The sequence below is a fragment of the Lithobates pipiens genome, unplaced genomic scaffold, assembly GCF_037356315.1.
Source record: "Lithobates pipiens isolate NorthernLeopardFrog02 unplaced genomic scaffold, aLitPip1_a1.2 Scaffold_8, whole genome shotgun sequence".
In the NCBI taxonomy this organism is placed as follows: domain Eukaryota; kingdom Metazoa; phylum Chordata; class Amphibia; order Anura; family Ranidae; genus Lithobates; species Lithobates pipiens.
In genome coordinates, this window is record NW_027507903.1 from 602,053,790 (window position 1) to 602,076,754 (window position 22,965).

Sequence of the window (22,965 nt, forward strand, 5' to 3'; positions counted from 1 at the left end):
TGGCTGAACTGAATGGATGTGTGGCTTGTTTTTTTTTTCAACCAGATTAACCCTGTAACTATTTCCCCCCCAATCTTGGCCAAAAAAGTTATAAAGTTAGACCTAATTTAGAATACCGTGTCCAGTTCTGGAGCCCTCACTTACAAAAATTGTATTGATAAGAAAGAAGGAGTCCACAAATAGGTAACAAAAATGGTGAAAGGTGTGGGGGATAAAACATATCAGAAGAGACTACAGGGACTTAATATGTAAAGTCTGGAGGAAAGAAGGGAAAGGGGGAGACATGACTGAAGTCTTAAAATACATGAAGGGTGTGATCAGGGTTGAGAAAGTCAGTATCTTCAATAGGAATTCAAGAGCAAAAAAAATAAAAAATTATAACATAGGAAAGCTCTACTACTTGGTTTTCTGCCATAACACTGGTAAACCTCTGATAACAGTATGCTGAAGTTTAGAGAACTGAAGAAGCCATATCTGAGACAGTCTAAAATGGCCCACAGCAACCCATCAGGTGATGTCACAATGGCCTATCCTTAGGGCACCACTTATCACTAACAATGCCTATTATCACCAACAATAATTTTTGTATTTCCCTATGCTGGTCTGTTTCGACTACATATTTACAACTTTTATACATTATGTTATATTGTTTTCTTGCCCTCCCCTTGGGGCATATTGCGGTATTTCTGAAAAATCCAATAAAAATTGAAAAAAATGCTTTCTGTGGTATATTTAATGGCCAAAAGGGAACAAAAGAAAAAAAAAAAAAAAAGTTCATTCTTATGGTTGCGCATTATTAGGCACGCTAAGCTGAATCATCACTCAGATGTTCAGTTAGGTCCAATGGTCGTTACTCAAATTTAAATCTTCAATGGAAAATGATGATAGCTAAAGATCAAAGTTGGCATTTTCTTGCATATTGTTGGACAACAAAACTGGAGTTAGTACTTACCGGTAACTCCTTTTCCGGTGGTCTTCCAGGACAGCCTTTGAGAGATGGAGCTCCTCCCATCGACACGGGAAACACATTGCCACAGTTCAAAAAGGCGGTCCCTCAGGTCCCTGGTCAGTCATTCACCAAGAACCGAAGGATGGAACTGCAAAACATATAAACCATAACAGGTAATAACATTAGTACATCACTATAATCAAATAAAGGGTGGGATCGTGCTGTCCTGGAAGACCACCGGAAAAGGAGTTACCGGCAAGTACTAACTCCAGTTTTCCCAAGTGTTCTTCCAGGACAGCCCTTGAGAGGATCCCCAAGTACTTACCAGATTAGGGGGGGGACCACGGCCTGGAGGACTTTCCTCCCAAAGGCCTGATCCTGACTAGACATTAGGTCCAGTCGGTAATGCCTTGTAAAGGTGGAAAAGCTTGACCATGTGGCTGCTTTACATACCTGCTCCAGGGTGGCACCAGCTCTTTCTGCCCAGGATGCAGACAACGCTCTTGTGGAGTGAGCTTTCACACCCTCAGGAGGATCTTTATTCAAGGCCTTATACCCCTCTGCTATAGCTAGTCTAATCCATCTAGCTATGGTTACTTTTGAAACTTTTTTCCCCCTACGCTGCCCTGAAAAAAAAAGGACAAAAAGGGAGTCAGATTCTGAAAGGATTTGTTACTTTTAGGTATTCTAGAATACACCTCCTCACGTCCAATAAATGAAAATGTTCTTCTTTCTCATTTGCTGCATTTTGACAAAATGAGGGGAGGACAATATCTTGGGACCTATGGAAGCTAGATGCTACCTTTGGTAAGAACCCAGGGTCTGTCTTTAGAATGACTCTGTCTTCTAGGATCTGTAGAAATGGTTCCCTGATGGAAAGGGCTTGGATTTCACTGACCCTACGGGCTGAAGTGATTGCCACCAGGAGTACTGTCTTAAATGTAATAAGCCTTAGGGAGGCCTCTGAGATAGGCTCAAAGGGTGACCCCAAGAAAGCTTTTAGTACAACTGCTAAATCCCAGGATGGGACTTTGCTGACTCTGACCGGCTTACGTCTAGCAACTGCCTTACAGAACCTAGCGACAAAAGGATTTTCCTGTAAGCGTTCATCTAGGTACACACTTAAGTAGGGATGAGCCGAACACCCCCCGGTTCGGTTCGCACCAGAACTTTCGAACGGACCCCAAATTCGAACGAACATTAAAACCCCATTGAAGTCTATGGGACTCGAACGTTTGAAATGAAAAGTGCTAATTTTAACGGCTAATATGCAAGATACTGTCCTAAAAAGGGTTTGGGGAGCTGGCTCCTGCCCCAGGGGACATGGGTCAATGCCTAAAATGTTTTTAAAAATGGCCGTTTTGGCGGGAGCACTGATTTTAATGACGATTAAAGTGAAAAAAAATAGTGAAATATTCCTTTAAATATGGTGCCTGGGGGGTGTCTGTAGTATGCCTGTGAAGTGCCACGTGTTTCCCGTGTTTAGAACAGTCCCTGCACAAAATGACATTAAACGGAAATAACACCATTTAAAACTGCTTGCGTTTTTAATGTTATATCTGGTTCCTGCAATATGGTTAAAAATCATTGAGAAAAATGGCATGGGTAGCCCTCCCTGCCCATTACCAGCCTATTTGGGTCTTGTACGCATATTAAGGGGAACCCCGTACCCATATTAAAAAAAGGAAATGCGTGTGGCCCCCAGGCCCTATATACTCAGAACAGCAGTATACAGGCGGTGCAAACAAGACAGGGACTGTGTAGGTTTGTTGTGTTAAGTTGAATCTGTTTGTAATTTTCAACTGGTACATTTTTAAAGTGTAGCTTCAGTCAAAAAAACTATTTTTAAGCTTTTTGGAAAACATAGGGAAGGGTTATCACCCCTGTATAATTTGTTTTGTCGTCCATCTTTTTTCATCTCACTTGCTGTTGTCTCCTTCCGTTTGCAAGTAGGAGATGTTTGTAAATTGGATGTTTGAAAGTAGGGGCCTGCCCTATATGCTCTGCAGAAATGGCGGAACAAGGTGTTGGTTTTGCCACAACATTGTAAGCCCTCAAAGTCACTCTTGGTGGGCGCTGGAGCGCCCTGCTGTGAACGATTATATCAAGAATTGTAATTACATGCCATTGTTGAACAGTGGTAGAAAAATTGACCTTTGGTGGTTGTGGTGCTGGTGCCACAACACTATAAGTCCTCACCGTTACTCTGGGTCGGCACAGGAAGGGGCCCTCCTGTGAAATATTATATCAAGAATTGCAATTACATGTCCCTGTTAAACAGGGGCAGAAAAATTTGGCCTTAGGCACTGGTGCTGGTGCCACCACACTGCAACCTCTGCCATATACTCTAGTTTTATTGCAGGAATTAGCCCTGCTGCAAAGCATTGCATCAAAAATTGTACTTAAACGCCCCTGTTAAACAGGGGCAGAAAAATTGGGCTGATGGCATCAACCAGAACCAGAAATGTTCTTCCAACATATCAGCGGAGGAGGAAGAGGATAGACAATCAACATAACAGGACAGTCACTCAGCATCAGCATAGGCAGTCTTGAAGGGATGTGGTATTTCAAAAAAAATTATTCGGTTACATCAGCTTCAGGTGCTTGGTAGCTGTGGGTGATCCAAGACTGATTCATCTTGATGAAGGTCAGTCGATCAACTGATTCGGTGGACAGGCACACCCTGTGATCGGTAACAAAGCCACCAGCAGCACTGAAGGTGCGTTCCGAAAGAACGCTGGATGCAGGACAGGCCAGTAGCTCAATTGCATACCGTGCAAGCTCTGGCCAGTGATCCATCCTCAAGACCCAGTAAGCCAGAGGATTTTCGGTGGGAAAGGTGTCCAAGTCTGACCTTGCCCCTAGGTATTCCTGCACCATGTAAATCAGACGCTGGCGATGGGTGCTGGAACCGATCATACCTTGGGACTGCGGACTAAAAAATTGTCTGAAAGCATCAGTCAGACGGCCACCTTCTCCACCGCTCCTTCTGACCGATGCCTCAGCAACACGTTGTCCAGGACCAGGAGTTTGTAACCTCCCAGTCTCTGGGAACACGTTGCACAGACCTTTCAGCAAGGCCTCCCGGAGATGTCTCATCCTCTGCTCCCTCTGAGATGGCAAGATAAGGTCGGCAACCTTACCCTTGTACCGTGGATCAAGGAGAGTGGCCAGCCAGTAATGGTCCCTCTCCTTGATCCGAAGAATACGAGGATCCTTCCGCAGGCTTTGCAGGATCAGGGAGGCCATGCAGCGTAGGTTAGCTGAGGCATTCGGTCCGGAGTCCTCTGGGTCACTAAGGACAACATGATCCGCAGCTACCTCCGCCCAGCCACGTACAAGTCCACGTGTTTCTTGGGACTGTAAATCATCCCTACAGGACTGCTGCTGCTGATGCTGATGCTGAGTGCCAGCCTCCACCTCCATGCTGACACAATCATCCTCCTCCTCCTCTTCCTGTGTGATGGGTGGCACAGCAGGAACACTGTCTGGATAAAGGGGGCCTTGAGAGGCAAGGAAGTCCTCCTCTTCCTGCCTCTGTTCTGCCTCAAGTGCCCTGTCCATTATTCCACGCAGCGTATGCTCCAAGAGGTGGACAAGAGGTACAGTGTCACTGATGCATGCACTGTCACTGCTCACCATCCTTGTGGCCTCCTCAAACGGTGACAGGACAGTGCATGCATCCCTGATCATGCCCCACTGGCGTGGTATGAAAAAACCAAGCTCCCCTGACCCCGTCCTGGTGCCGTAGCCACACAGGTACTCATTGATGGCCCTCTGCTGCGTGTGCAGCCGCTGCAGCATGGCCAATGTTGAGTTCCATCTGGTGGGCATGTCACATATAAGGCGGTTCTTGGGCAGGTTCAACTCCTTTTGGAGCTCAGCCAGCCGAGCACAGGCATTAAATGATCGGCGGAAATGCACACAGACTTTCCTGGCCTGCTTCAGGACATCCTGTAAGCCGGGGTACCTGCCCAAGAACCGCTGCACCACCAGGTTAAGGACGTGAGCTACACAGGGCACATGGGTCAGTTGTCCCTGTCGGAGGGCGGAGAGGAGGTTGGTGCCATTGTCGCAAACCACCATTCCTGGCTTAAGCTGGCGTGGCGTCAACCACCTCTCGGCCTGCCCCTGCAGAGCTGACAAAACATCCGCCCCAGTGTGGCTGCTGTCCCCCAAACAAACCAGCGCAAGCACGGCATGGCATCGTTTTGCCTGCGTACTTGCATAGCCCCTGGAACGCCTATGGAGCACCGCTGATTCTGAGGACAGAGCACTGGAAGAGGCCATGGAGGAAGAAGAAGAGGAGGGGGTGGAGGAGAGAGGTGTGTCACAACCAATAGTAGCATTTTGGAGGCGTGGTGGCGGAACAACCTCCAACACTACTGCACCTTGTCCTGCATCCTTCCCAGCTGCCAGAAGAGTGACCCAATGGGCCGTGAAAGACAGGTAACGTCCCTGTCCATGCCTGCTGGACCATGAGTCAGCGGTAATATGCACCTTACCGCTGACCGCCCTGTCCAGCGAGGCAAGGACATTGCCTTCCACATGCCGGTAGAGAGCCGGAATCGCCTTCCGTGAGAAAAAGTGGCATTTGGGGACCTGCCACTGAGGAACCGCACATTGTACAAACTCACGGAAGGGGGCAGAGTCTACCAACTGAAAAGGCAGCAGTTGAAGTGCTAGCAATTTAGCCAAGCTAGCATTCAACCGCTGGGCATGTGGATGGCTGGGAGTGAACTTCTTCCGCCGGTCCAGCAGCTGGGGCAGGGACATTTGCCTGCTATAATCGGACGTGGGTGTACCGCTAGCAGAGTTCCCGGAAGCACTTGGCTGTGACACACCTAATTCTACACCTTCATTCCTCTCAGAGCAGGTTTCAGAGAGGACTGAAGGTCTAGTGGGGTTGGAGATGCCAGCTGATGAGGAGCAAGGAGAGGTCCGCTTTGTTCTTTGGTGTGGGTCTTTGAGGTACGCTTGCCAACGAGCTGCATGGCAGGTCAACATATGTCTGGTCAAGCATGTGGTGCCCAAGCGGCTGATGTTTTGGCCACGTGAGATACGCTTGAGACATATGTTGCAAATAGCAGCGGTGCGATCTGATGCACTCGTCTCAAAAAAGGCCCACACCAAAGAACTTTTAGAATAACGCGCAGAGGCAGCGCTCTGCACAGGCAGAGCTCTGCAGTGTGATTCAGTTGGTGTGCTGCCCCTAAGCTGGCCCCCGGAGGGCATCCTGCCTCGTTGGACATGTGCCTCCTCCTCCTCCTCTTCCTCCTCCTCCCTCCTTCCAGGCACCCACGTGGAGTCAGTGCCCTCATCATTAGTGATGGACGAACGTTTCGCCCGGCGGTCGTTTCGCGGCGAATTTCCGACATTCGCGGTCCGCACGTTCGAACGCCTTTTTCCGTCGTTCGCCGCGGCGGACTTACGTGTTTAATGTATACAAGAACTTTAACCTTTGGTGACACGTTTATCATGTGATACAGGACAGCCAATTGAGACATGACAGCACATGGACACTTGTACATTCCCCCTAACCTATAAATACACCCGATCCGGTGGCCATTTTACATTCTTTCTTCTGTTACGATAGGGACAGGTTCCTGTGTGGAGTAGGGAGAGATAAACCACTAGCTATTTGGTACACAAAAGTTCTTTTCAGGACTGGTATAGGTGTTAGGTGTTGATAGGTTTGCTGTGCTGCTGATTCTTGCAGCAGCCTGAGTGTCTTTTGTTAGTTTAGAGAAAGGGAAAGGACGGTGTATGCTACAGGGACAGCCAGATTAGTCTTTCATCATCATCATCATCATCATCATCATCATTAGCTGTTACTATCAAGGTCCACAAAAGAGCTGTTCCAGTAACCACTAATCGTTCTCTTTTTTTGCCAATTTGTATAGGGACAGGAAGGAAGCAGTGTTGTCAGGCAGTGAGGGTAATTTTAAAGACTTGCTGTTATTATTAGTTCCACAAAGGTTCTTTTCAGGACTGGTATCAGTGGTACAGTAATAGGCTTGTACATGTATAATATTCTTTCTTCCAAATATAGAAAGGATATTATACTTGACTGCTGCCCTTCTGCTGCAGTCTGCTAAACATTCACAACTCACTTGTTCCACAAAAGTTCTTATAAGGACTGGTAACTTGGTATAGGGTGCTACGGTACATAGGCTTGAGTGCGGTACAGTCTGCTGTTCTGTAAGGACCGCTATCGGTCCACAATAGATAGGGTTGACGTGCACCACTGCTGACCGCTGCCCTATACTGCAGCAGTCCTTCAGCGGTATAGGGACTGACGTACAGTCTGCTAATCACTAACACACAACCTGCTTGTTCCACAAAAGTTCTTATAAGGACTGGTAACTTGGTATAGGGTGCTACGGTACATAGGCTTGAGTGCGGTACAGTCTGCTGTTCTGTAAGGACCGCTATCGGTCCACAATAGATAGGGTTGACGTGCACCACTGCTGACCGCTGCCCTATACTGCAGCAGTCCTTCAGCGGTATAGGGACTGACGTACAGTCTGCTAAACACTAATACACAACCTGCTTGGTCCACAAAAGTTCTTATAAGGACTGGTAACTTGGTATAGGGTGCTACGGTACATAGGCTTGAGTGCGGTACAGTCTGCTGTTCTGTAAGGACCGCTATCGGTCCACAATAGATAGGGTTGACGTGCACCACTGCTGACCGCTCACCTATACTGCAGCAGTCCTTCAGCGGTATAGGGACTGACGTACAGTCTGCTAATCACTAACACACAACCTGCTTGTTCCACAAAAGTTCTTATAAGGACTGGTAACTTGGTATAGGGTGCTACGGTACATAGGCTTGAGTGCGGTACAGTCTGCTGTTCTGTAAGGACCGCTATCGGTCCACAATAGATAGGGTTGACGTGCACCACTGCTGACCGCTGCCCTATACTGCAGCAGTCCTTCAGCGGTATAGGGACTGACGTACAGTCTGCTAAACACTAATACACAACCTGCTTGGTCCACAAAAGTTCTTATAAGGACTGGTAACTTGGTATAGGGTGCTACGGTACATAGGCTTGAGTGCGGTACAGTCTGCTGTTCTGTAAGGACCGCTATCGGTCCACAATAGATAGGGTTGACGTGCACCACTGCTGACCGCTGCCCTATACTGCAGCAGTCCTTCAGCGGTATAGGGACTGACGTACAGTCTGCTAAACACTAATACACAACCTGCTTGGTCCACAAAAGTTCTTATAAGGACTGGTAACTTGGTATAGGGTGCTACGGTACATAGGCTTGAGTGCGGTACAGTCTGCTGTTCTGTAAGGACCGCTATCGGTCCACAATAGATAGGGTTGACGTGCACCACTGCTGACCGCTCACCTATACTGCAGCAGTCCTTCAGCGGTATAGGGACTGACGTACAGTCTGCTAATCACTAACACACAACCTGCTTGTTCCACAAAAGTTCTTATAAGGACTGGTAACTTGGTATAGGGTGCTACGGTACATAGGCTTGAGTGCGGTACAGTCTGCTGTTCTGTAAGGACCGCTATCGGTCCACAATAGATAGGGTTGACGTGCACCACTGCTGACCGCTGCCCTATACTGCAGCAGTCCTTCAGCGGTATAGGGACTGACGTACAGTCTGCTAAACACTAATACACAACCTGCTTGGTCCACAAAAGTTCTTATAAGGACTGGTAACTTGGTATAGGGTGCTACGGTACATAGGCTTGAGTGCGGTACAGTCTGCTGTTCTGTAAGGACCGCTATCGGTCCACAATAGATAGGGTTGACGTGCACCACTGCTGACCGCTGCCCTATACTGCAGCAGTCCTTCAGCGGTATAGGGACTGACGTACAGTCTGCTAAACACTAATACACAACCTGCTTGGTCCACAAAAGTTCTTATAAGGACTGGTAACTTGGTATAGGGTGCTACGGTACATAGGCTTGAGTGCGGTACAGTCTGCTGTTCTGTAAGGACCGCTATCGGTCCACAATAGATAGGGTTGACGTGCACCACTGCTGACCGCTCACCTATACTGCAGCAGTCCTTCAGCGGTATAGGGACTGACGTACAGTCTGCTAATCACTAACACACAACCTGCTTGTTCCACAAAAGTTCTTATAAGGACTGGTAACTTGGTATAGGGTGCTACGGTACATAGGCTTGAGTGCGGTACAGTCTGCTGTTCTGTAAGGACCGCTATCGGTCCACAATAGATAGGGTTGACGTGCACCACTGCTGACCGCTGCCCTATACTGCAGCAGTCCTTCAGCGGTATAGGGACTGACGTACAGTCTGCTAATCACTAACACACAACCTGCTTGTTCCACAAAAGTTCTTATAAGGACTGGTAACTTGGTATAGGGTGCTACGGTACATAGGCTTGAGTGCGGTACAGTCTGCTGTTCTGTAAGGACCGCTATCGGTCCACAATAGATAGGGTTGACGTGCACCACTGCTGACCGCTGCCCTATACTGCAGCAGTCCTTCAGCGGTATAGGGACTGACGTACAGTCTGCTAATCACTAACACACAACCTGCTTGTTCCACAAAAGTTCTTATAAGGACTGGTAACTTGGTATAGGGTGCTACGGTACATAGGCTTGAGTGCGGTACAGTCTGCTGTTCTGTAAGGACCGCTATCGGTCCACAATAGATAGGGTTGACGTGCACCACTGCTGACCGCTGCCCTATACTGCAGCAGTCCTTCAGCGGTATAGGGACTGACGTACAGTCTGCTAATCACTAACACACAACCTGCTTGTTCCACAAAAGTTCTTATAAGGACTGGTAACTTGGTATAGGGTGCTACGGTACATAGGCTTGAGTGCGGTACAGTCTGCTGTTCTGTAAGGACCGCTATCGGTCCACAATAGATAGGGTTGACGTGCACCACTGCTGACCGCTGCCCTATACTGCAGCAGTCCTTCAGCGGTATAGGGACTGACGTACAGTCTGCTAAACACTAATACACAACCTGCTTGGTCCACAAAAGTTCTTATAAGGACTGGTAACTTGGTATAGGGTGCTACGGTACATAGGCTTGAGTGCGGTACAGTCTGCTGTTCTGTAAGGACCGCTATAGGTCCACAATAGATAGGGTTGACGTGCACCACTGCTGACCGCTCACCTATACTGCAGCAGTCCTTCAGCGGTATAGGGACTAAGAGTTTTGTCACAGGGTCATTTAAAAAATGACAGGCAGAGGAAGAGGCAGGCCCTTCCGCAGGGGTGGTAGGGGTAGGGCAGGAGCAACAGGCTTGAGCCAAAGTGGGAAGTTGCAGAAGGTGCGTTCAATTACTTTAAAGGATGCACCAGACTTGGTTGAGTGGCTCGCTCAGCCTTACTCTTCTGCACCCTCCTCATCCTCTCGATCTGCACCCTCTTCTTCACTCTCTGCTATGTGCACCCCCAAAGACACTACCACCAACAACACGACCACCACCACCACCACCACATACCTTCCGCTTGAGTCACTGGAATTATTTTCCGATCCATATCAAGAGGACATTTCTGATGCGCAGCCACTCTTGGTATTGGATCAGGAAGAGGAGGTAGCAACAAGCGCTACTCAGCAGTCTGACGCCAGTACCCAGATCAGCCCAAGGAGGAGGTTGGTCCCCGGTGTTGCTGCCTACTCCGAGATCTCTACTTATAGCGGTGGGGAAGGTGACGTTGATGATGACGTGTCTAGTGATGTCACGTGGGTGCCCACAAGAGAGGAAGAGGAGGGGAGTTCAGAGGGAGATATGGACCAGCAGATAGGGAGGAGAAGCAGCAATGACTTACATTGCACAGCAGGGACAAAGCAGACTGCAAATGTATCAGGAGCGAGTCATCGACCATGTACGGTCACATCTGGCGCTCCCAGGACACCGGCACATGGCTCCGCAGTGTGGGCTTTTTTTAACGTGTCCGCTGCTGACAATAGCGTTGCCATCTGCAATCTTTGCAGTCAACGCGTTAGTCGCGGTAAGCCCAATACTCACCTAGGGACGACCGCCTTAAGAAGGCACATGAGCAGCCATCACCGAGCCCAGTGGGAGCAACGGAACACACAAAGCCACACTGCAGGCTCTCACCGTCCAGCCTCGTCTTCTACTTCTCCTTCTCCTCTCTCCTCACAATTGTCCTCCACTCCACCTTCCATCACGCCAAGCTCACATTTTTCTGCAAAAAGGCAGGCTTCCGTGGGCCTAATGTTTGAGCGTAAAAAAATGATGATGCCGGATAACCCTCTTGCCCAACGGTTGGCGGCTGGCTTGTCAGAACTCATAGCCCGCCAACTACTGCCATATAAACTGGTGGACTCGGAGGCCTTTCGCAAATTTGTGGCCATTGGAACACCACAATGGAAGGTCCCAGGAAGGAAGTATTTCTCAGAGAAGGGCATCCCAGAGCTATATGGCCATGTTCAGCGGCAAGTGAATGTATCTCTGGCACACAGTGTCGGTGCCAAGATACATCTGACCACAGACACGTGGTCTAGCAAACACGGGCAGGGAAGGTATATCAGTTTTACTGCCCACTGGGTGAACCTTCTGACGGCCGTCAAGCATGTAACCCGTGGCACCCGTGTAGATTTGGTTTTACCGCCACGGATTGCATGCAGGCCTGACTCTTCTTCTCCTCCTCCTACTCCATCCTCCTCCCTCTCCTCCTCAGCTGCCTCCTCCTTTTCCGCTGCTAGCGTCTCTTCCACTGCACCGCCCAAGCTCCCCAGAACCTATTCCACATGCCAGGTGAGACGTTGCCATGCCGTGCTGCGTCTGTTGTGCCTGGAAGCAAAGAGCCACACTGGCCCGGCACTCCTTTCAGCTTTGCGTTCACAGGCAGATGAGTGGCTAACACCGCTCAATTTGACAGTTGGTAAAGTGGTGTGTGACAACGGTGCCAATCTGCTTAGCGCATTGAAACAGGGCAAAATCACGCACGTGCCGTGCATGGCACACGTCTTAAACTTGGTCGTGCAGCGATTCCTTGTCAAATACCCTGGGGTCCAGGACATCTTGCGGCAGGCAAGGAAAATCTCGGCCCATTTCAGAAGATCTTACACGGCCATGGCTCGCCTTGCTGACATTCAGCGGCGACACCATCTGCCGGTCAGACGTCTTATTTGCGATTGCCCGACGCGATGGAACTCAACCTTCTATATGCTTGATAGGCTGCTCCAGCAGAAACGTGCAGTTAACGTCTACCTGTATGAACTCTGCGAAAGAAACGGTTCTGGGGAGCTGGGTTTTTTTTCACCGCGCCAGTGGCTGCTCATGCGCGACACATGCAGACTTCTGCGGCCATTTGAGGAGATCACCAAACTGGTCAGTCGCAGCCATGGCGCCATCAGTGACATGGTACCTTATGCCTTCTTTCTGGAGCGTGCATTGCGTCGTGTCATTGATCAGGCTGTGGAGGAGCAGGAGCGGGAAGATGAGGAAGTCGCAATGCTGGATGAATTCCCAGGGGGGGCTACTCTATCTGAGACAAGTCAACAACAGGAGTCTGATGAGGAGTCAGAGGAGGATGGTGCCGGGGCGGATGAGCAGGAGCAAGAAGAGCATGCTTTAAACCTTTCTGGGATCCCTGTTGTGCGAGGATGGGGAGAGGAGAATGAAGAGGACGACATTATCCTGGATGATGAGCAGGAGCCAGGCCACCACACCGCTTCCACTTTAGTGCAAATGGGGGCCTTCATGCTCCAGTGTTTTAATAGGGACCCCCGTATAAAAAGCATGAGGGTCAAGGACCAGTACTGGGTGGCAACGTACTTAGACCCCCGGTACAAACACAAAATGGCGGAAATGTTACCGCCGTCGCAGAGGGCTGTCAGAATGCAGCACTTCCAGGCCTTGCTTCGAGAAATGCTGCATTCTGCTTTTGCGTGCGCTGGCAGAGGAGCAATTCCCACTCCCAGAGAAGGATTTGCGGGTACCAATCCAACAGCGCCTGCAAGAAGAGGCCGGTTTGAAGATGTGTTGGTGACTTCGGATATGAGGTCATTCTTTCAGCCGACCCATCGACAGGTGTCATCCGGATCCAGCATCAGGGAACGCCTAGACCGTCAGGTGTCCGACTACATTGGGTTAACGGCCGATGTGGACGCTCTGAGGAGTGATGAACCCCTAGACTACTGGGTGGGCAGGCTTGACCTCTGGCCAGAGCTTGCCCAATTTGCAATCGAACTGTTGGCTTGCCCCTCATCCAGTGTCCTGTCCGAAAGGACGTTCAGCGCAGCAGGGGGGATTGTGACCTAGCTCACCACAGTGTTAACTACCTCACATTTCTAAAAATGAATGAGGCATGGATCTCGGAGGAATTCAACACATGTGACCAGTAGACCATGTATATGTCTATAAACTATTTTTTTAATCAAGCACACAGACCTTCTTAATTCATTTGGCTCACTTCCTTGACCCAAAAAAGCACACCGTACTATATGCCCCTACCCTCCTCTTTGAAGAGGTTGAGCGGTGTCATATTTCTACTGGGGCTGCTTATGATATCCCTGTGCTGTGCTGACTTCCTCCTGGGGGTTCTTATTATGAAGGGATCACACTATCCCTGTGCTGTGCTGACTTCCTCCTGGGGGTTCTTATTATGAGGGGATCACACCATCCCTGTGCTGTGCTGACTTCCTCCTGGGGCTGCTTACGGTGCTGCTGTCAGTGCTGTATGTCACGGTGCTGCTGTCAGCGCTGTATGTCACGGTGCTGCTGTCAGCGCTGTATGTCACGGTGCTGCTGTCAGCGCTGTATGTCACGGTGCTGCTGTCAGCGCTGTATGTCACGGTGCTGCTGTCAGCGCTGTATGTCACGGTGCTGCTGTCAGCGCTGTATGTCACGGTGCTGCTGTCAGCGCTGTATGTCACGGTGCTGCTGTCAGCGCTGTATGTCACGGTGCTGCTGTCAGCGCTGTATGTCACGGTGCTGCTGTCAGCGCTGTATGTCACGGTGCTGCTGTCAGCGCTGTATGTCACGGTGCTGCTGTCAGTGCTCTGTATTACGGTGCTGCTGTCAGATGCCTCTATCACGGTGCATGTGTCATTCCGGTATGTCACGCTGCTGGTGATCATCTCCTGCACCCTCTTCTTTGCCTACCCTGGTCCCTGACCTTCCCTCTCCTCCATTGCCTTCATTAGCTCCATAGTCCTGAATTGTTAGAACAATTTCCCAAATAAAATAAAAATGCTTGTAGTTATCGATCCCAAATTCACCTCATACATGTATTATGTCATTGTCCAGATGGTGGGACTACGTTTTACCCCCTAATAATTACCACGTGGCCGCAAATTCGACATGAAGGTTTGCAAAGTTCGCCTCCCATTGAAGTCAATGGGGCCCGCGGCGAACGTTCGGTTTCGCGAACGTTTGGGTCCGTTCGCATTTCGCGTTCGCGAAACGTCCCGTCGGAAGTTCGTCCATCACTACTCATCATCCCCTACCTCTTCATCGCTGTAGCAAACCTGGCAGTATGCTGCAGCTTGTGGAACATGACTGCCAGATTGCTGTCCTTCTTGAGCATCACCTCTGTCTGCGCTCACGCTACTGCCTTCCTCTAGCTGAGTGTCATCATCAGAGCCCACAAAACACTGGGCATCCTCCTGGAGCATGTACCCAACACTGTGCTCAAAGAGTTCAGGATACTCCTCAGGAGGACGTGGTGGGTCTAGGGAAGGAGTCACTGATGATGACATTGAGAGGAGGGAAGACGCTGCGTTGGCAGCTGCTTTGCTACTACCCTGAGACTGGGTGAGAGAGGATGAGGAGGATGAAGAGGGCTTTGTCATCCACTCTACCAAGTCGTTGGCATGTTGCGGTTCAACATGTCCAGCTGCCAAAGAGAAGGACAAGCATGTCCCATGGCCACGTGCTGATGACAATGCACCGCGTCCACGACCAGCACTGTTGTCTCTAGACACAGAGCCTGCTTGCCCTTTTTTATCGGCTCGCGCCTGTCTGCCTCTCCTTGCTGGCCTTCCAGACATGGTAATGGCCTGAAGGGAGTTGGGTAAAACAGCAGTTGGGTAGTGTATATTGTGCTGGAGGCACACAACACCCACTAACTCCTGCAGATGCCTTTATTATAGAACACCAGAGATAAAGGGGTATATACAGATGTATACTGTGCTGTGCTGGAGGCACACACAACTTCCAATAACTCCTGCAGATGGCAAGTGGGCTCAAATAGAGAAGAGCTATGTAGGTGGATATAGCGGTATGTACTGGGTACAGAGCACGCACTATCTCCTAACACTACTGACTGCAAGCTCTATTATAAAAGATAGATCACTAGCTATATAGGTGAGGTGAATATAGCGGTGTATACTGCGGTCAGGGCACGCAGACAATAACCACTACACAACAGCAAGATAGAAAAATCGGCCGAAAACGATCGGTGTGTACTGTGTTGAAGGTACACAGAACACCCACTGCTTCAGACGCCAACACACTACAATCTATTCAATAGCAGGGAAAATCAGAACATAAAGAGTACCCTGGAGGTGATCACTTTGTACTTCTTCAGCACATCTAGTGGAGGGTTCTCTGCACGAACAAGGCGGATTCTTTTCACTTGTGGGTGGTCAGAATGAAGTTTGTCCCAGACAAACCCTGCAGCTATATTGGCTATACCTTGTCCTCTCATCCAGGGGGCCACACGAACACCTTGCCCCACAGCAGTCTCACCACCATCAACCAGGAAGAAGGAGACAAAACCTACCTGAAGAAGAGACATCAACAAGACATGTTCATCAAAAGAAAAATCAGCTGGATGTAAAGAAATTTTAATTTAGAAGAAGATCATATAATTCATACATTACAATTGCCTGGATTCCTAAACTATATGATTCTCTAAAAAGTAGACAAGTTTATCGGCAAATAATCAAGAGCATCAGCTAATGATGTATCAGTGATTATCCTGATTTAATCATCCCTATTTGGAAGAACTTTATAGGAAACTGGACTATTAACATGGTTTCCTGGTCCCTAGGGAAGGATATAATCTTTTGCACCTACAACAATAATAAAATGCTAGACATAGTAGGAAATAAAAAAACAATATTTGTCGTGCTAGGCACTTTACGGTTTGAGCAGGGACACTAATGCATATCAAAATTTTTAATATAAAACACACAAACAATTGTTAATAACATTAAGGCTCCATGCACACTGAAGCTCAAAAAAGCTATTTCTGGACGCCAGATTGCTGGCAGAAAACGCTGGTTGAAAAACCTGCTTTTAACAGCGTTTTATACTAGCGTTAATGAGCGTTTTACAGCGTTAGCGTTAATGGGCGTTTTTTATAAAAATGCACAGAGGACACTCCAAAAATCCCACAATGCATTGAAAAACAGAATGCCGAACACTAATGAACGAGCGTTAATGAGCGTTAATGAGCGTTTGTCGTTTTTTGCCGCTGAAAAACGGCACTTTGAACGCGAATTTCTGGCGTTCAGAAAAAAGCCCATAAACTCCACTGCTCATTAAAGCTGAAAAACGTCCATGTGTGCATGGACACATAGGCTAAAATAGAGTGGAGTTTATGGGCTTTTACAAAAAAACGCCCAAACTCCAATAAACTGCAGTTTATCAGCTTCAGTGTGCATGGAGAATAAAAAAAGAAGATATATTGCATAGGTGGGGGGGGGGGGGGGGTGGGATTTGGAAGCTAGGGGGATGTTGGCTGGTTCAGGGATTTAATATGGATTAGCCCAGGGTGAACAGTCCATGTGTCCTGGGTAATAACCTCAGGAATATGCGATAGTCTGGAAAACAACACTGGAATGGCAGCATGTTGAGCAGAAGCAATTCTGGTAGTAAAGACATAAAAACAAAAAAAAGCAGCGGCAATCTAAGGCCCCTTTCACACTGGGGCAGGAGCAGTGTCAGCAGTAAAACTGTGCTATTTTTAGCGACGCTATTTGGCCCACTACAGGGGCAGTTTTAACCCCCGTTAGTAGCTGAAAAAGGGTTAAAACCCCCGGCAATAGGCACACCGATTCAAAGATGCTGCTAGCAGGAGTTTTTTTTTTTTTTTTTTTTTTTTTTTTTTTTTAACAACCTGCAAGCGCACCGCTCCAGTGTGAAAGCCCTCGGGGCTTTCGCACTGGAGACACAGCAGCGGCTGTTTCAGGACGCTTTTCAAACTTCAATAAAAGCTTACTCTTTGACATGGATATGGAAAATAAAACAAATAAAAACAATGAGATGTCATATGATCAATTAAAAACAATGGGAATGAAAAGATGGGAATATATTTTACACAGTATGTAAGAAAATTCATATATAATATGGAAATATTATGATATTCTATAACGTGGACTCAATCATTGTTTCAATACACACACACACTACACGATTTATATAGCGCCAACAGTTTACGTAGCGCTTTACAATGTAGAGGGGGGACAGCACAATTACAGAAGGTACAGGAGGGCCCTGCTCATAGAGCTTACATTCTAAAGGGAGGGGGTGGTGGAACAAAAGGTAATAGATGCTGGGAATGATGGGGCTGGCTTGGGGACAGTTAGGTGGGTGCAGGATAGGCTTCCCTGAATAAGTGAGTTTTCAGAGATCTCCTAAAGGTGGACAGGGTAGGGGCTGATTGGATATACCGGGGCAGGGAGTTCCAGAGGATGGGAGAGATTTGGGCGATATCTGCAGATGAGGTTGGTGATCTAGCTGGGGGCGATGTTGTGGATGGCCTTGTATGTTTTGGTTAGCATTTTGAATTTTATACGGTGGGGTAGGGGAAGCCAGTGAAGGGATTGGCAGCAGTCACGGATCGATTAATGAGGTGTATTAGTCTAGCAGCAGCAGCATTCATAATAGACTGAAGGGGGGTAGCCTGCGTAAGGGTAGGCCATTAAGGAGAGAGTTGCAGCAATTGCAGTCAAGGAGTGAATAAGTTGGTGTGTGTGTGTGTGTGTGTGTGTGTATTATAATAGGATTTTTATATACAGCTTACCTGTAAAATCCTTTTCTTGAGAAGTACATCACGGGACACAGGAACTTCATTACATAGTGGGTTATATAGGCACCTCTGGTGATTGGACACTGGTTAACCCTCAATTAAGGAGAATTCCTCCCCTATATAACCCCTCCCATTTGGGAGGCACCTCAGTTTTGTAGCAAAGCAATAAGAAACCACGTAAAACCCAAGAGGGGCGGGAGCCCTGTGTCCCGTGATGTACTTCTCAAGAAAAGGATTTTACAGGTAAGCTGTATATAAAAATCCTATTTTATTGATCATACATCACGGGACACAGGAGCTTCATTACATAGTGGGATGTCCCAAAGCAATGCTCAGTTTGAGGGGAGGGAGACACAGATCAGATTTATAGACCATTAATATATTTACATTACATGCCTGTTTTTAACTTCAAAAATGTGAGTAGCTAGATTCTTTTTATTTAATAAAAACGAATGATCAAAATACTACACTATCTGGCAACATCTCTTACATTTTATGAGGTTCATCTGCCACCATATCATCTGATATAAAGAGAAAGGAATATTCACATTGGCCATCATATGTTACTATACGCTGTAACCTTACAGCGGTAAGGTAAGGGGACATCCACCCATTTATCCCACGAAGGGGAAAGGAGGAGGAGTGTGCCACTGAATTGTCTGCATGATTTGCACAGCACAAAATATGGCTTTATTTGTTGCTTGAACAGCACAACAGCAATAGTTGCACTGATTTCTCTTCCAGCGTTTTTTCATCTTTGCGACTTATTACTTGGACTTATCACTTTATTTATATGAATTACTTTATGCATCTATTTTCTGAATGAGATTTTGTCATTTTTTATTTGTGTATGCACTAGTCACTTTATTGAAGTATGCACTACGCATTTTCTGAATGAGATTTTGTTTTTTGGTTTTCGGGTGTGCACTAGTCACTTTGAGGTTTATTTGAAGTTTTTTTGCACTTCTAGCACTTACTAGTTATGGTATATAGATCTTCATGACACTTTGATTCACATGCTGCTTGATTTTATATACATTTTACATTTACTATAGGGAACACGTAATGTGTACACGATTAATTATTTTTATGGTGTAACACGATTAATTACTTTTTTGGTGTAAATATATATATATATATATATATATATATATATATATATATATATATATATATATATATATATATATATATATATATATATATATATATATATATATATGCACACACACACACACATACACACTTTTTATTTTTAATCACCCCTGATCATCCACCCCTCCCCCTCCCCCTTTTTTTCCCCTCTTTCCCCTTCCCCTTCCCCTCCCCTTTCCTTATACAGCGCAACACTACCACCTCCCTTTTTTCTGCTTTTATTGGGGTCAGAGTTTCCCCTTTACCAGTGTATGCAGCAGTAGCCCATCTTCCCTTTATGTTATATCTATAGAGTTCAGCGCAGAGGTACTACATATAATACAGATTTATAGACCGCCATGGATCGGAGGATCTAAACTGCAGCCTGCAGTACACTGCGCCCAAAGGCGATATCCTCTTGCCCTCTGACATCCACCTGATAAAATCTGGTGAATGTGTGGACTGATGACCAAGTTGCAGCCTTACAGATCTGAGCCAGGGAGGCCTGGTGATGCACTGCCCAAGAAGCACTAACAGCCCTAGTAGAGTGCGCTTTCACTTGAAAAGGAGGGATCTTCCCCTTTACACTATAGGCCTGAAAAATAACCTGTCTAAGCCACCTTTTGAGAGTGGATTTTGACGCCGCCTGGCCCTTCCTAGGGCCTTCCGGCAAAATAAATAAGCAATCAGTTTTTCTTATCTGGGCAGTTGCCTGAATATAGATACTGATTGCCCTTACCATATCTAAAGTGTGCAAAGATTCTTCTTCTGCGGACTGTGGGTCCGGAAAAAAGGATGGTAGGATTACATCTTGATTCAAATGGAAACCCGAAACCACCTTGGGCAGAAAGGACCTGTTGGGACGCATTACCACCCGGTCCTTATGAATAATTAGATACGGTTCCTTGCTGGAGAGAGCTGCTAGTTCTGACACTCTTCTAGCCGAGGATATGGCTACCAAGAAAACCAATTTTTTAGTCAACAGAACTAATGAAGCCAGATGCAAAGATTCAAATGGTTGCCCCTGCAAAGCCGAGAGAACCAAATTCAAATCCCAAGGGCATACCGGAGGTTTGACTGGCGGCCTTATCTGCATAGCCCCCCCTGGATGAAAGTCCACACCAGGGAATGTGATGCAAGTGGCTTCTGAAAAAATACTGACAAGGCCGAAATCTGCACCTTGATAGTGCTTACGGCCAAATTCATTTCTAGCCCTGACTGGAGGAAGGCCAAGATGCTGCTAGTGACATACTTTCTAGGATGCCATCCCCTGGGTTCACACCAGGAAACATATGCCTTCCAGATTTTGTAGTAAATAAGCCTGGAGGCTGGCTTTCTGGCATTGACCAGAGTAGAAAAGGACTGGCCCCGAAAGGCCACGGTCTCTCAGAATGTGGGTCTCAGCAGCCAAACCGTCAAACTCAGACTGTGTAAAGCAGGATGGTAGATTGGACCCTGTGAGAGCAGATCTGGCCGGAGAGGGAGGATCCACGGCCTGCCTACTGCCAACTTCATGATCTCTGCGTACCAAGGTCACCTGGGCCAAGCCAGGGCCACCAAAAGAACCGACTTTGATTCCCTCTTGACTCTTCCCAGGAACCGTGACAGAAGCGGGCACGGGAGGAAGCCATAAATCAGATTGTACTGATCCCAGGGAACTATCAGAGCATCCGACCCCTGAGCGAGTGCATCTCTTGTCCTTGACACAAATTTGTCCAGCTTTCTGTTGAATCTGGACGCAAACAGATCTACGTCTGGAATACCCCACCTGCGACATATGTTCCGAAACATGTCGGGGTGCAGAGCCCATTCTCCTTGGCACAACTGCTGGCGGCTCAGAAAATCCGCCTGCCAATTTTCCACTCCTGGAATGAAGACTGCAGAAAGGCATGGAACATGCCCTTCTGCCCAGGCAAGTATGCGATTCACCTCTTTTTGTGCAGCCAGACTCCTGGTACCACCCTGGTGATTGATATAGGCCACTGCTGTGGCATTGTCGGACTGAACCCGAACAGGGAGACCCCGTAGTCTGTAAGACCAGTTTATGAGAGCCATATAAACTGCCCGGATCTCCAAGACATTTATGGGCAGTAGCTTCTCAATCGCAGACCATTTCCCCTGCGAGCATGTCTCCTCCAACACTGCTCCCCAGCCTGTCAGGCTGGCATCTGTCGTAATAATCTTCCATGGAAGAGGAAGAAAAGTTTTGCCTTTCAGCAGATTCTCGGTTTGTAACCAAACGAGACTCTTGCGTGTCCCTGGGGATAGACACATAGGAAGATCCAAGGCCTGGGGCTTCCTGTTCCAAGCCGCAAGGATGCATCTTTGCAGAGGCCTTGAGTGGAAATGGGCGAATGGAACGGCCTCGAAGGAGGCGACCATTTTCCCTAACAGTCTCATGCACAACCGAATGGGGGAAGATCTTCTGCCCAGAATTAGGTGCACCAGACCCCCAATGGCCAAGGCTTTTGGACTTGGTAGAAACACCCCGCCCTGAGCGGGGTCGATGACCATACCCAGGTACTCCAACCTGGTAGCAGGCTGTAGGGACGATTTTTCTAGGTTTATAATCCAACCTAGGCGTTCCAGGAGTTCTAGCGTTCTGGTAACACTGTGGTTCAGGAGCGCTACTGTTTTCTCTATGAGAAGCAAATTGTCTAGATAAGCCATGATGGCTATACCCTGAGCTCTTAGGTTTGCAAAGAGAGGGTCTAGAATCTTTGTGAAGACTCGAGGAGCTGTAGCGAGCCCGAACGGCAAAGCCACAAATTGAAAATGGCGCCGATCTACTGCGAACCTTAGATACTTTTGGTGTGCGGAAAAGATTGGCACATGAAGATATGCATCCTTGATATCTATTGATGCCATAAACTCTCCCCCTTGCAGGGAGGAGACCACAGTGCGTATTGACTGCATTTGGAAGGACCGGATGCGTAAAAACCGGTTCAGAGCCTTCAGATCCAGGATAGGTCTGACACTTGAATTTGGCTTTGGAACGGTGTTGAGATTCGAGTTAAAGCCTGAACCCTGTTCTTTTGGGTCCACTTCCACTATCACCCCCTGGGATAGTAAATGATCTAAGGCCAGAAATAGCGGTCTTTGCTTTACTGGATCCCTGGGGATCCTTGACCTTAAGAAGCGAGAAGGTGGAATCTCCTGAAACTCTAGCTTGTAGCCCAGAGATACCGAGGAGACTACCCACTTGTCCCGGATCTCTTCCCGCCAGGCTTCTGCAAACTGCAGGAGCCTTCCCCCCACTCGGCCGAGCGGGGGCGCCCCTTCACAAGGAAGGTTTTGGGCTCTGCTTGGCAGGTTTTCGCCCCAAGTCTTTTTCTGTCCCTCGGCCCAGCCTTGAGCCTTTCCTGTAGAGGGAGGTTGGGAAGGCCACTGCTTAGAGCTTGATGCTCCGGGAGAAAGAGAACGCCTAAATGACGGACGTTTGCTCCTTTTGGTTGGAAGGAGAGTAGATTTACCCCCTGAAATTTTCTGGACGAATTTGTCTAATTCTTCTCCAAATAAACGTTCCCCCTTAAATGGGAACCCAACCAAATGCTTCTTGCATGATAGCGCAGCTGCACAATTTTTTAGCCATAGGGCCCTTCGCATGTGTACCAACAGGAGAGACAAACGAGATGCTTGTTGGACAGAATCCAAAATCGCATCAATCATAAAACACAGAATTTGAGGTATATCTGCATAATTCTCCACTTCCTCACTGGGAAGAAGGCCAAGCATCTGCTTAACTTGTTCCTTGAGGAACTGACACAACCCCACAGCTGTGACTGTAGGCTGCACTACAGCGCCAGTCATGGAAAAGGAGGCTTTCAATAATGTTTCCAGCTTTTTATCAGTTGGATCCTTAAATACCTGAGCATTATCCAAAGGACAGGTCAGGTTTCTATTCACGCAAGAAACAGCCGCA

At 47.8% G+C, this 22,965-nt stretch overlaps 1 protein-coding gene across 1 annotated transcript in view; it reads right to left on the reverse strand.

The window, feature by feature from the left end:
• LOC143961296 (putative N-acetyltransferase 16) overlaps positions 1-22,965 on the reverse strand; it is a 98,375-nt gene that overhangs the window by 55,816 nt on the left and 19,594 nt on the right. The window contains exon 2 of the mRNA XM_077470548.1: positions 15,432-15,656. Coding sequence (XP_077326674.1) covers positions 15,432-15,656 — 225 coding nt within the window. The remainder of the gene's footprint in view (positions 1-15,431; positions 15,657-22,965) is intronic.